The 15,000-nt window shown below is 43.7% G+C and overlaps 1 protein-coding gene across 3 annotated transcripts in view; it reads right to left on the reverse strand.

Annotated features, from left to right (window-relative positions):
• gata3 (GATA binding protein 3) overlaps nt 1-10,159 on the reverse strand; it is a 21,351-nt gene extending 11,192 nt beyond the window's left edge. Inside the window, exons 1-3 of one of the 3 annotated variants that reach the window (XM_017696910.2) lie at nt 10,004-10,159; nt 2,901-3,302; nt 1-397 (exon numbers count right to left, since the gene is read on the reverse strand). The exon at nt 1-397 is cut by the window's left edge and continues 149 nt beyond it. In XM_017696910.2, the coding sequence (XP_017552399.1) occupies nt 1-397; nt 2,901-3,120 (617 nt within the window). In that variant the 5' untranslated portion in view covers nt 3,121-3,302; nt 10,004-10,159. Of the gene's footprint in view, nt 398-2,900; nt 3,817-10,003 lie in introns of those variants that run through there. The other 2 variants (XM_017696909.2, XM_017696911.2) reach the window with 2 other exon arrangements.
• Between the last annotated feature and the right edge of the window lie 4,841 nt (nt 10,160-15,000).

Genomic DNA, 15,000 nt, shown 5'->3' on the forward strand with positions numbered 1-15,000 from the left:
GCGCCGATGCTGGCCATGCTCCGGCTATGGGCCGGGTCCAGCTTCATGCTCTCGGGCAGCTGGTACTTAATACACTCTTTGTCCTCCGGTCGCACCGAGCCAGAGCCCGGAGTGGAAATAGACGGGTCTGGGGACACGTCCTTGGGCGGGGTTGGAGGGAAGGTGAAAAGGTGTGGGCTGGAGTGTCCGGCAGACAGCGAGGAAGAGGAGGAGGAGGAAGAAGAGGACACTGGGGGGTAGACGGACAGGGCCCCTGGGGAACCATGGTGGTGTAGTGGGGTTTTTGGGAAGGGGCCCAGGTTCCACGGAGAGGCGCTGTGGTGTGGGCCGATGCCTTTGCTGCCGTCCAGCCAGGGCAGGGAGCCGTGCAGCAAGGACGGACGACACACCTGACTACCTGAGGATTGACAAAAAGCATGCACACACACACACACACACGCACATACACACACACACACGCGCACACACACACACAAGAGCAGAGGACTGTTAGAGAAACAAGGACATACCAGTATGACTGTGACACTTTTATGAATATGCTTTTGAAGAACACTGTTTTAGTAAACCCAAGACATCAACACAGCCACCAGTAGCAAATGATTAAACCACTTCAAATGAAAAACAGACATCCAACACAACACTTGATTAGCACATGAAACATGAAGCAATGTCATTAGTGTACCTTCTAAATAAGTAGTATGATGCCAACATTAGGGCATGTTTTAGTAATCATTCAGTATGGTTTACAGTGAGTACATGTTTGCTGTTGTTGTGTTTTATTTTTTTTTATTTTTTTATTTCTGCAAAAAACATAACTAAATCAAATCCAGTCCTAAACCCAAACTGACATCTGCTACTAAGGCTAGGGCCTTGGTGGTTTCTGCTGGGAGATTTAGCCAATAAATTATAGTGCATTAACTGATGTAGAGCTTCATTCGTGTCTAAGGTGGCAGAAAGGGCCCTCTCGGGTTTGCATGTGGAAAAAGGGGACGATTTGACTGGAAGGGTACATTGTGAAACTGCACGTTGGGCCTACAGTAATTACACCGAGAGACTTCACAATGAAAAGCTAATGCAGGACTCTCACTGTCATTGTCACCACTCTCGATACCCCAAATACCCTAGATTACCCCCTCCCCCTTGCACCCCCCCCTCCACCAGCACAAGTATCTGTTCCATCTCTGAGTAATTTCTGAAAGTATTGAGATGTTCGAGAGCGAGAGCAAAAAAAAGAGAAAAGCCTCAATAGAGAAACAAGGTCACGCTTTCCCCTCAGGAAGTCATGGGCAATAAATTAAAGCAATAGCTCTTCCGCACTTTAATTCTCTCACCGAGGACCTTTTTTACTATTTCGGTGTCATTTATAATCGCTTATAGGGCCTTTCTATCAGGCTGAGGTCAGATCGCAGAAAGCCGCGCAGTTACTCATGCTGGTGTGGCAGCTGCACAATATTGAAATGGGCAAATTCATTAAACAGCAGCAGGCCTTCGCCATCGCACACATACGCGCACATTGTTTATCTACATTATAATAGTTCTCATCGTTCATATAGTCTATAATAGTCTTCCAAATGCGCGCGAGGCACCCCTATTTAATGTTGCTTTTAATTTCATCTGAAACACATTTACTGCATAGGTAGATACGCACAGGCCTCATATTATAATGCTCGAGCTACTCCCTGAGAAAAGAGCCCCCAACAAAACAATCAAAAAAATACTAGAAAGATGTGAAACCGATGACACACCACCCGCTCAAAGGTAAAAACACGCAGAAATACTGCCTTTCTTGTCTGTTAAAAAGGAAAAAAAAATCTGCATTTTTGGTATGACTGAGTCTCGAGCTGCTTTCCAAGAAAACGCATTTCTTTTGACACAATTGTTTTTAAAAGCTAATACCAGGAACAGGTCGCGTTAATGCCTTCTGTCGGCTTCGGCTGCACTAATGTGAAAATATTCCGTTTATAACGTGAGTGGAGTTTTATTCGTGATGTACAGTGCAGGGAATCCACCAGCATGTTTCCAATGAGACTGACTACGACATCTATATACAAATATTTATTATATTTAGTTAATAATAAAACAAAGCGCGTTTTGTCGGAGGACGGCTGTGTAAAAAATACCAGATTGTATTGCGTGTGTTTAACTGGAGACCTCAGAAAGAGCAGGCCATCCCACCTGTGACTGAGTGTAAAATTATATTTACATTGATAAAAGTGGAATTAAAGCGGGTCTGTAAAATGCTGTGCTGGCTCCCCTTTAGTTCTGTTGGAGGACTCGCTGTGAAAGGCCAGTTCGCCGTTTGAGAAACTGAACTGTTTAAGTCTAAAACACAAGCCAAATGAGCTTCGAGTCAAGTGTGCTTGCTGTAGAGCGTACGCGCTGGTTGTTAGAGGGCTATTATTGTATTATTAAGTCAGTGTAAATGGGAGTTGAAGCGCGTTTTGTATGACACGCCTAAAGACGCGTTTAAGTGCGAATTAAAATATATTCCGTCTTAGATCTGTAAACGCATCCAGCGCTTAGTCTCGGAGCGGAGGGGATGTTGTGCTGTACAGAGAAGGAAAGTAAACGAGGTTTCAGTCCCAAATGTTTTTGAGGAAACTGGGCTCAGTGCTGTTTTTGAGGAAAATTACTCTAAAGCGCGTCTAGGTTTTTTGAAGTATACTGGAGTTGAATGACGGTCTAAATGAACACAGAGCTGAGCAGTAAGACAAAAAGCGAATGCAATTTTTGTGCAGATGTTGTGAAATGAAGGCTCGCGCTGTGAGTAAATAGGGCCAGCTCGTAGTTCGACTAGGGTCGTAGTTCGAGTGTAAAATGAAGGTAAAGCCTTGTAAGTGTGTGTGAGAGAGAGAAAGAGAGAAAGAGAGAGTGTGAACGCGGTGCTAGAGGACACTTACTGTGCGGAGGTGGGTACCTCTGTACGGCCCGGTTCCCGTAGTACGGGTGGTTGCCCTGCCCGTCGATATTAAACAATACATCCATGTCATCTGGGAGCGGGTACTGCGCGGGGTCCATGTAGGAGTGTCCCAGTCCGGGGTGATGCGAATCGGGGTGCTGCCCGTTGATCACCGGGTGGTGGTGGCTCATCCAGCGAGGCTGCTCCGCACCCACGTCCATCTCTGTGTCTTTCGTTTGCCCTCTCGCTCAAACGTTCATACACTCGGGCTCGAGCAGCAGCACGCGCTAAAAGTCTGAGCGGTCACGGCGTCGGTCTCAGCGGTAATAATCAGCAGTCCGGGTCGCTTCCTCGCGCTGATTAATCCACACGTTTCTTCAAATCTCGCATCGCTTCCGATCACCTGCAAACGGGAGAAAACAGTTTGTGTTGTTTCTCTCTCTCTCTCTTTCTTTTCAGCTTCTGCGTTCCGTCCGTTTCTCTTGCCCAGCTGCCGTCTTTCTTTTATTTCTCATTGGCGGAACAAAAAAATCGCCAACTTTCTTCGAGGTAAATAATAAATAGAGCGCCGCTTCTAAACGTCACAGGCGTGCGTTTAAAAGAGAAAGAAACAAAAAAATATACATACAGATGTGTGGAAAAATTATTCAAAGAAGATAAGTCCCAGGTCGTGCGTGTTTCTTTGCCTTGTGTTTTTCTTGTTGTTGTTGTTTGTCTTGTTTGTTTTCTTTCTTTCTCCCTCTCTCTCTCTATCTCTCTCTCTCGCTCTCTCTCGCTCTCTTTCTCTCTCTCTCTCGCTCTCTCTCTCTCTCTCTCTCTCTCTCTCTTTCTCTCTCGAGAAGCTCAACAAGTCCCGAGCCTCTTTTGGAGCTGCTGGCGTTCAGCGCAACTTTTAACTCTCTGATCAAATCTGGGTTTATGCTCGGAGCTCAACCTCCACCTCTTCTCTCCCTCCCTCCCTTCCTCCTCCCTCCCTCACTCCCTCCCTCCCTCTCGCTCTCTCTCGCTCACTCCCTCCCTCTCGCTCACTCGCTGTTTTTTTTTTTTTTTACAGTGAAGGCATTCTTTCAGGATGGCGCCAGGCAGCTCAATGCTCGCAGACAGCTGTGGCGCGACGCAACTTAAGGAGGGTCTTACACACACACACTCTCTCTCTCCCTCTCTCTCCCTCTCTCTCTCTCTCTCTCTCTCTCTCTCCCTCTCTCTGTGTCATCAGAAAGGAGGAGGGGCCACGCCTAATTGAATAAAGTGGGCCTAGGAAAAATGACCAGGAGAACTAGGAGGTCTTCCACCCATCTCCCATTTACACACACACTCACACTCACCGGCCACTTTATTAGGTACACCTTGCTAGTAAAAACTGCTCTAGTTCTTCCTGCCATACTTTCAACAAGGTGTTGGAAACGTTCCTCAGAGATGTTGGTTGGTTATTTGAGTTACTTTTGCCTTTCTATCATCTCGAACCAGTCTGCCCATTCTCCTCTGACCTCTCACATCAACAAGGCATTTTTGTCCACACAGCTGACTGCTCGCTGGATATTTTCTCTTTTTCGGACCGTTCTCCAGTAAACCCTAGAGATGGGTGTGCATGAAAATCCCAGGAGATCAGCAGTTTCTGAAATACTCAGACCAGCCCGTCTGGCACCAACAACCACGCCACGTTCAAAGTCAGTTAAATCCCCTTTCTTCCCCCGTTCTGATGGTCTGCACTTCAGCAAGTTGTCTTGACCACCTCTACATGCCTAAATGCATTGAGCTGCGGCCAGGTGATTAGCTGATTAGCTATTTGTGTTAACAAGCAACTGAACTAATAAAGCAATTAACAAGCTAACTGTACCTAATAAACTGGCCGGTGAGTGTATATATTTAAAAAAAAAAAAAAAAAAATATATATATATATATATATATATATATATATGAGAGAGCGAGAGAGAGAGAGAGAGAGAGAGAGAGGGAGCGTATGCTTATAGTACGACATTGGATGCTGAAATAATTTCATATAGACATATAGAATATTATATATTAAAAACAGACGCCTCTTGGTATATAAATACATTAAACCCTGCAGCTTCAAGCCTACTGAGCACTCTGTATCTTTATTATAGTGATCTTTTATTTTCGCCTGTTTCGGTTTGTTTATAGATCTTCTAGTTCGGTTCTGCTTGATTTCATCCACTTAGTGACTGTAAGACTGCTGAATTGGACTGTGTGGATTAGAAAAGCTCTAACATTAACAGCAGGCCTGAGGATTCAGTGCACTGAAGGATCGAGGCTCGTGTGACCTGTTGCCTCTGTGTGTGTGTGTGAGTGAAAGAGCAGCAGCTCTCTTTAAATTGTGACAGTGCGTCCTCTCGCGGTGACACGCGCGCGTTTATTTATTTATTTTTTTCAACGCGTTCTTTTTTCCACAGCGGAGCTTCGTGTTCTCGCTTTTTGCTGCAGAGCTCTCCCGCTTCCTCTCTTGCGCCCCCTCACCCTCCTCTTCCTCATCTTCATCTTCAGTATCGTTCTAATCAGCTGGCTAAGGCTGTCCGAGTGCACTGCCATGCGCGCAAGACGTGAAGACAACGACGATTATGATGTGATGATGATGATGATGATGATGATGACGTTAAGTAGAAACAAAAGAAGGAGAAGAGCAGAAATGAGAAAAGGGGGATGAAGATGAAGATGCGATGATGGTGCTAAACAAGACGATAAATAAAAAGACAGAAGGGAAATAGCAAGAAAAAGAAGAAGCTGATGTTGACAGTACATCGTAATGAATGATTACGATGATAAAGATGATGAATAATAATGTAAGATAAGGAAATATGATGATGATGATGATGATGATGATGATGATGATGATAGTGATAAATAATACAAAGAAGATGAAGATGATGAAAGTGAACAAGACGAAAAAGAAGAATAAAAGCAGAAGAAGAGGAGGATGAAGATGTCTATGAGACCTTTTTAAGAACATTAGAATGATGATATTATTATTATTATTATTATTATTATTATTGTTCGCGCGCTCCTCAGCTCATCTGTACTGGCCGGTTTTGGAGGGTGGGGGTGGGAGGGGGTTGGGGGGGGTGGTCGGGCAGGTCGGTGTATTTGGTGTCTTAATGCCCCGGTTTGGCTGCAGAGTTCGAGCAGATTGATACAATGCAATAGAGTAACACACACACACACACACACACACACACACACACACACACACACACACTGGTCGTGACGTCACCGCTCAGTAAACAGGCAGGAAATGAGTTTTGGGTGAAGGCGAGAGGAGGAAGGAGGAGTGTAGCGCGAGACGCTTTCGCTTCACAGTTTTACCTTCATTCTCGTCATTATTTACGTTTATTCACTCATTTATTTTCATTATTATTGTCATTATTGGACCGAATCACACAAACAGACAGTCGAATAAAAACCGCGAGCGGCGCGCCCCGTGTGTACGTGACTGACAGAAGTGCAGAAGTGTGTGTGTGTGTGTGTGTGGGTCCCTACAAATGATTGACACGTGTGCTTCCATGCTTTTGTACATAAAACGCGTGTGCTTGGATGAGAAAACAGAAAACGCTGGTTTAGTGGAAGGTCTAACACACACACACACACACACACACACACACACACACACACACACACACTCACACACTCACACACACACACTCACACATCTGAACCTGGACGGAAATGTATTGCATCATATCTGTATGCTCCCCGCGAGGAGGTGAGAAAATATAGCGTAGTGTAAATACATAAAATATAAAACACTCCTCTTCAAAAATTTTCCGCTCATTGAAATAAACTAGAATTAATAATCAATAATTTATTAACGGAACATTAGGGCCATTCAAGAGTGGGCGCGCGCGCTTGTATGTGTGTGTGTGAGAGAGAGAGAGGGGGAGAGAGTGTAAGATGGGGTAAGATAATATGAGTTATTATGGTGTGAGGCAGCGCAGATTAAAATCACACTGCTGCACTGAAACTGTGTGATGATGAGGACGCTGATAAACTCAGTATTATCATCATCAGCGCTGTTTAAAACCTGCCGCCGTTCTCACACACTGTACAACAGCTTCTCTAACATCAGCCCTGCTGGGCATCCGGGGCACATTATAACACACCAACTATTATTATTATTATTATTATTATTATTATTATTATTATTATTATTATTATTATTATTATTATTACTATTATTATTATTATTATTACTGCTAGTACTGTTTGTGTGTAATCGTAGGTATTACATTTATTCTTTAACACACATAAATGTATTTTATTTTAACTACAACACCGCCATTTCCACTGGTATTAAAACATTTACAAATATATTATTTTAAGGTGTGTTAATTGTCGCTTGATCATTAAAACTCAGCTATAAATCCTGAGCATTTGTGATCCGCTCCTGCCAAAAACACTGAACATTACTCACAACAATAACAATAAATAAGAATAATCATGACAAGAAGAATTACAATAATTATTATTATTATCACTATTACTATCGACTAAACAAGCATAGATAGATAGATAGATAGATAGATAGATAGATAGATAGATAGATAGATAGATAGATAGATGTGTCAGTAACAGACAACTCGTCACAGCTGACCCGTATCCAAGGCCTGTAATAATAAACCTATGTAATAATACAAATAAAGGCTGAGGCTGAGGCTGAGGCTAAGGCAGGAGCTACAGTAGGAGGATACGGAGTTCCGCAGCGTTTGCTCTACTTCATATACGCTTTATCAGGCCCAGAAACGGAGCGGAAACGCTGTCAGTGTTCAGGATTCAGGATCCTCTCCCCTTCAGCTCCCCCTCACCGAAACGAGCTCTTAACACCGAAACGATCTCAACGGTTTGGCTGATAAGCTTATTTTTATTTTGTTTTTTTGTTGTTGTTGTTGTTTTTTGTGGTTAATTATGCTTTATCTGTTACACAAATAGCTGATGAATTTGCGACAACAATAATATTAACGCAGTACATTTGTAATAATAATAATAATAATAAAGAACAGGCTGCTCAGCCCAGCCTTCCTCTCTAGCTGAGCCGTTAGATAAAGGGCCCGTATGATTAATCTGTCTTGGTACTTTTGAAGTCTTTTCAAGAACGAAGTTTCTTTTTGAATGCCGCGCGATATTCGGGCTACTTCAGATTCTCAGAATCAAAGGTGTAAAATTCAGAAAGATGCGTCAGACTGAGAAAACACGTGTTTCTAAGAACGACATTGACACTAAAACGGCGAATTTAAGAGGGGAACTGCGCGAGCCTAGAGAGCAGGTTTGGTTTTTGGTAAATCAGGAAGAAAGGGAAAAACACATGAAGACACACGCGGTCCGTGAGAGAAGCTACTGTCGGCTTTGAGGTAGGCGCTAAATGCCTTTGAGATAGGGGCTACAGTGCTCCTACGGTAGCCTACTGCCTCAGAGGCTGAGGTTACTCGCCGCTGAGGTCTCTGAGGTAGAGGCTAAACACCCTTAAAATGGGAGCTAAATGTTTCTAAGGTAGGCTAATGTTTTTAAAGTAATGATGCAAACGTTTTTTGAGGCAGTCTAAATTGCTTTAAAGAAGGGTCTAAATGACTCTGACTTGAGGTAGACAGAGGCCACCCAATGGCTAATTGTTATTAAGGAAAGGTCTTGAAATGCCGCATAGTTATGGGGCCAAGTGGTTATGAGGCAGACTAAGGCACATGCTAAATGATTCTGAAGTAAGGAGCTTCTGAACGCCTAAAAATACATTTGAGATTGGGTTAAATGCATGTGAGGCAGGCTAACTTCCACATCCTTAGACTGTAATATGACTGTAATAGTGTAAGTTGAGGCTAAATGCCTCTAAGGTCGGCTAACCATTTCTGCAGTAGGGCCAAGTGCCTGCGAGGCAGGCTAGCTGCCTCTAAGGTAAGGGCTTAATGCCTCTAAGGTAAGGACCTATCGCCTCTAAGGCAACAGCTAACTGCCTCTAAGGTAAGGGCTAGCTGCCTCTTAGGTGATGAATTCTGAAAATAATTATAATTATACCAAAATATTAAAAACCCATAACATATTCTGGTAGGACGTTACTTAATCAGGGCCAAGGAAAAAAATCATAACGCAGCAAAATTCTGCCTCAGAGACAAGTTGCGTGCATTACTGGGTTGTGTAATTTTCTCTCAAAGCTGTTTCTGAAGGTTTTTAGCGCTGTTTAGTGTCTGAGCAGTAAGGCTGAGAGATCTGGGCCTGCGGTTTGATCTCCAGAGGAGATTGGAGGCCATGGGACTCATTTCTTGGCCTGTGTATAAAAATAACAGCGTGGTTTCAATCGCATTCACGCTCCAATCACCGGATACACTCACACACACACACACACACACACACACACACACACACACATATACAAGTGTGCACCCATGAAAGACGGACTATGATGTCCCTTTAGCGTCTTCTCCTCATCTCTGGATTTCAGAACCTTTCACACACACACACACACACACACAGGTGACATGCTAGTGCCGGTTTCTTCTAATCAGATCAATTTCACGGGTTATGGTGGGGGGGCGGGGGGGGGGGGGGGGGGTGGGGGGTAATAGATCATTAAAATCGCTCATCTTCGCTCGTGCTCGGGGGGCAAAGAGTAAAAAAAGACTCCTAAAGCGGCGGATCGTCCGAGGCGCCGATAAAACCCTGCTAACTAACCACACACACGCTGAAACGCGCCAGATCTCCCGAGTTATGATTTCTAGCGGGCTGAAATCTCCGCTGACACTCAGCCCGCTGCGCCAGAGACACGGCCGACCTGAGGAGCCGCCTACAGTGAACACCGCGCTAATAGCTGATAACGGGGCTGAGACCGAGCGTCTCGATCATTCCGCTGCACCGACCTGCTGAGCGAAACTGCTGAAGTGAAGAGAAAGCAGAAAGCCTCGTGGTGCTGCGCGCGCCCTCCGAGCTCCAAGCACGTCCGAAAAGAATTACAAATTGGGAGAAAAATACAAGAGAAAGCGAGACGCAGCAGACGAGGCACCAGCGCGCGCACACACACACCATAGAAACCCTCTTATAAAATACGATGGAAGAAAACACAGCGAACAATAAAGCGGCAGAAATGCAGATAAGAGGGAGAGTCTGACTGACCTGAGCGCTGGAGACTGGCTCGTACGTGCAAAGAAGGTTGGATAGAAGGATGGATGCGCGCGCGTGCGCGTGTGTGTGTTTTGTGTATGTGTGTGTGTGTGAGTGTGTGTGTGTGTGTGTGTGTGTGTGTGTGTGATGGGCTTCAGATGTGAAGTGACACACAGATCGAGGTGCCGATGGCATTTACAGCGTGCGCGCGCCCGCGAGAGGGAGAGGGAGAGAGAGAGAGAGAGAGAGAGAGAGAGACCGGGCTGCTCCTAGCTTACACACACGCAGACACACGCAGACACACACACACACACACACACAGTTACCGTACTTACTGTACGGCAAGCGCGAGCTGTTCCGGGTCGATGCAGGTTGCAGAGAGAGAGAGAGAGACAGAGAGAGAACACACACACACACACACACACACACACACATATACACACACACACACATACACACATATGCTGGGGCGCTTTTTTAACGCGGAGGCTTCGTGGAGCTGCAGGCCGAGCAGATGCAGACTGCAGGTACCATTTCTAGCGCTTGCAGCTTTTTTTCTGCGTCGCACACACTTTCACTTTACCTTCATCCCTCCATCCTCTTCATCACTACCGCATCGCGCATTCCTCTTTCTTTATTATTTGTTTGCTTTTCTTTTTCACACTGACACAGAAAAAGATGCCATGATGCTCAGAGATGCGCGCGCGCACACAAATACACTGTCTATCTATCTCTCCACACACACACACACACACACACACACACACACACACAAACACACACAAAGCTGTGGTGTACATATTCTAGATCATTTTGTCAAAAGTTGCGCGTCAATTTTTCCCATTAAATTGTATCAAAATCATATTATCATTATTATTATTATTATTATTACTATTATTATTATTATTGATATTATTATTATTGCCTTTATATGAGCACATTTACAATCTTCTGTGGTCTTTTTCGCTCTATTGCGATCACATGAATATACCTTCCTTTACCCCCACCCATATACACGACGGGGGTCGTTTATACATTTCGCAGAGGTTCCTCGTCTGCTGGCGGTTAGACTTTTCTCACAGGTTAAAAACAAAATTCAGCTTTTTAATGTACATTAAGAATAATGTAAACTATGCCAGTCATATATATGACCTGTTTCATCTGCGTAACCGGGATGGTTTTTTGAGGGGAGGTTTTGAATTTAAAAAGTACTGATACAAATAAAATACATATAAAAATGTGCGAGAAAAATAAGGTAAAAGCAGATTGTTGAGCGCGAGCCTGGTCAGAGGTATAAAGGTTTGGCCTTGTGCTGAGAGAGAGAATCACAATCCAGACAGGCAACAAACTTGAAAACGATGCAGCTGCTTTCCCACTGATCAGCAGATTACAGATGACAAAAGAGAGAGAGAGAGAGAGAGAGAGAGAGAGAGAGCAGTGCCAGGATGGAGAGGCTAAGAAAAAAAGGGAGAGAAAAAGGGGAAAAGAAGAGGAGGATAGAAAGAGATGATGAAGGAGGCCAGTATCTATCTTTGCAGAAGAAATTCAATTAAGCTAGTAAATTGAAGATAATTGGCTCAAACGTCAAATGTGTAAACTTGCGGCACGCTGGAGCCAAAACGAGGCTCTTAAAAATAACGTTAATAACAACATTAATAACAATAAAAGAATGATTAACATTTTCTAGGCCAGACAGAGCTTTACATTTATACTGGCTTTACGTTTGACTCAGCCAAAATAGCACGTGTAGATGTGAAATGATTTAATGATTTAATGATTTAATAATCTCGTAAATAAAGTGCTTAGCGGAAAATTAAAAAAAGAAAAGCGTCGCGATTCTCGGTGTAATAAGTGATTTTAATATCTGAATAGGCGTCCGTGATGGATGCGCATACTGATGCTCTCGATATAAAGAAAACACAAAAGGGGTCAAATCGAGCCAGATAATTGAGACACATTGGAAACGGAATAAATACGAGATTAAAGGGGGAAAAAAACACTTCTGAATTAATGAGTTTAATTCGTTGCATTTGGGAGCTTCACACGCGACAGCCTGGAATTCCTATTTTATTATTTATCCCTGATTTCATTTCTTATCAGTGAAGGGATCTGGGAGCGAAGCGCGACACTGTGAAGAGATGGAAGGACGGGAAGACCAAGGAGGAGAGAAGAGGGATCAGTTCGTTCCTTGAGTCGAAATAGAAACGAATTAATTCTATAAAAGAACTCTGTTTGGGTCTATTTCTGTTGTGGTGTCAGTAAACACGGTGAGCTGGATGAACTGCGACTGAGGGCGATATTTCTGCGGCCTATCACTGACTGAGTGTGTGAGAGAGAGAGGGAGAGAGAGAGAGAGAGACAGAGAGAGAGAGAGAGAGAGAGAGAGAGAGAGAGACACCTCTGCTCGCTCGCGATCTCCCGTTAAATTGCGCGTGACACTTCGAGCTGACAACAGCCAAGTGTAAAACCCACCAGGAAAAAAAAACAGGCAGCTCTGTTTATTCTATTAATTTATTTATTTATGCTTTTTTGGCGGTATTTATAACTCTCTCTCAATCTTATCTACAGGAGATAGGCCGAGGGATTATGATATCACCTTCGTAAACCGATTAATTTTTCAGTTTTTTTAGCTGGTTTGCTCCTGTTTGTTTTGCACAGTTGCTGCTAGATCGCGTTTTTTTAAGCTAATTGTCTCAACTGACCCAACACAAACAAATAAATATAAACAAATTGCCTTCATTTGGACATTCAATCAGAAAGAATCGTTTCTTTCCTAATATGTGTGATTTTTTTAGGGTGAGATTAATCGTTTTTAAGCCACGTTAGCCATTGCTGAGTTTTATTAGTGTCAGTATTTTAAGCCTTGAGGCGGATCAAACCTGCAAATTGTCCGAAAAACGGATAATAAACGCAAAATAAGGCGCAATTCTGCCTGCGCGTTTGGCGTATTGGAACATTTTGACGTTTACTCTATGAGGGAAAAAGGAGAGACTGCGCATGGCCACAACACCCTCTACTCCCTCTCTCCCTCTCTCTCTCTCTCTCTATCTCTCTCTCTCTCTCTCTGTTTTATCATTCTGTGGTTGCATGCTAGCTGTTTTTTTTTTTTGCTTTTTTACGCTTCTTCTTCTTCCCCCTCTCCTCGATTTGATTTTAAAATATTAGGCCGAGGTGGGGAGAATTATAAACGACTTGCTCGCTTATCTGCTCGGCGCCCAGATCCTGCAGGATCAGAGAGGCTGATTAAGAAAGAAGGCAGAGCCATAATGATGAGGAATAATGAATCCTTATCTCTCCCCTCCAGATTATCTGCCTTTCAGCGAGCCATGTTTTGTTACATGGGATAATTTATTGCATCTAATACATCACAATGAATCTGATGGGGGAAAGTGATGGCCAGTGTTGTGGGGAAGAGAGAGGGTGTGTTTTTTTTATCCCTGGGGGCGATGAAAATGCCTTTGCGATTTTTAATTGGTAAAATATAAGGGGATCTGATAGTAATAATAAAAAAAATGTAAAATAAAATAAAATATATAAACTAAAGTGGAAGAAGGCAGGGGTAATCTTGCCTTCTAGTGCGCGAGCTCTATAATTAGTGTGTCAGTTTCAACCAGAAATTAGCAGCAGCGACCTGCACCGCGAGATCCCTCATTTTCGCCTGATTTATTTTTCACCAAGAGCAGATAATTAATCATAAACACCGAAAAACAGCGCAAGTAACGCGGAGATAACAAAATATTTGCATCTAAAAAGAATCGATGGAGCTAATTCGCCCCCTTTTACACCCCCCTCCAGTGCCGCGCCGCCCCTCCCTCCACCATTACCACCCCTTCCAAGCCCACCCCTCCGAACTCCCTCCACTCTGAAACACCTCCAAGAGTTTCCATTTCTGCTCATGATGATGGAGCTGTGGAGAAATGGCCTTTGCCCATGCGCCGAGGATGGGCGTAAGTTGTAAAGGTGGCTTTTAATGTTGGGGGGGGGGGGGGGGGGGGTGTGCACAGCTACGCCTGGAATAATAAAACAAATACAAATAAAAAAACACTCACATCAAAATAAGATAAAAGATACAAGAGCTGATACAAATACAGGGGCTGGAACTGCTGCGGCTATCTTTATCATCTTATCACTGCAAACTAGATAAGAGCATTTAATGCAAAGGAAAGGACACTAATAACAGTAATAACAATGATGATGATGATGATGATGATGATGATTATTATTAGTAGTCGTATTATTAGTATTATTAGTATTATTATTCTTTTGTTGTTGCTGCTGCTGCTGTTTTTGTTTTCTGGGTCATTCCTGATTAAAAGGTCTTTTTTGGTCACACAGGTTTGTTCATGGCTGTTCACATGTAGGGTGGACTTGCCAGGGTAAATTTGCATTTGCAGCTGCAATTAGGTGATGAGCATCTCTCTCTCTCTCTCTCTCTCTCTCTCTCTCTCTCTCTCTCTCTCTCTCTCTCTCTCTCTCTCTCTCTCTCTCTCTGTCTCTCTCCCTCTCCCTCTCTCTCTCTCCCTCTTTCTCTCTCTCTCTCCCTTTCTCTCTTTCACTCTCTCTCTCCCTCTTTCTCTCTTTCCCTCTCTCTCTCTCTCTCTCTCTCTCTCTCTCTCTCCCTTTGTCCCCCTTTCTCTCTCTCTGTCCCCTTCTCTGTCTCTCTATCCCTGTCTCTCTCGTGTTCCGGTGTTCTGGCAGAGCTGAAGAGATGATAGAGTATCGTTTCATTTATTCTCTCCATTCGCCGTAGCTCAGGTCAGTCCAGAAAAAAGACAGAGGAGGAGGGGTGAGGAGAGAGAGAGAGAGAGAGACAGAGAGAGAGAGAGAGAGAGAGAGAAAGAGAGAGAGAGAGATGATGATGATGATGATGATGTTAAGAGAGGTAGATGAGCAGAAAGAGATGGACATAAAATAGAGAATGACAGAAAGAGAGACGCACACAGAGAAAGACAGAGAATTAGAGAACAGAATGAGAGAAAGTGAAAATAAGGAACAAGGAAATAAGAATG

The sequence above is a fragment of the Pygocentrus nattereri genome, chromosome 1 (assembly GCF_015220715.1).
Source record: "Pygocentrus nattereri isolate fPygNat1 chromosome 1, fPygNat1.pri, whole genome shotgun sequence".
Lineage (NCBI taxonomy): Eukaryota > Metazoa > Chordata > Actinopteri > Characiformes > Serrasalmidae > Pygocentrus > Pygocentrus nattereri.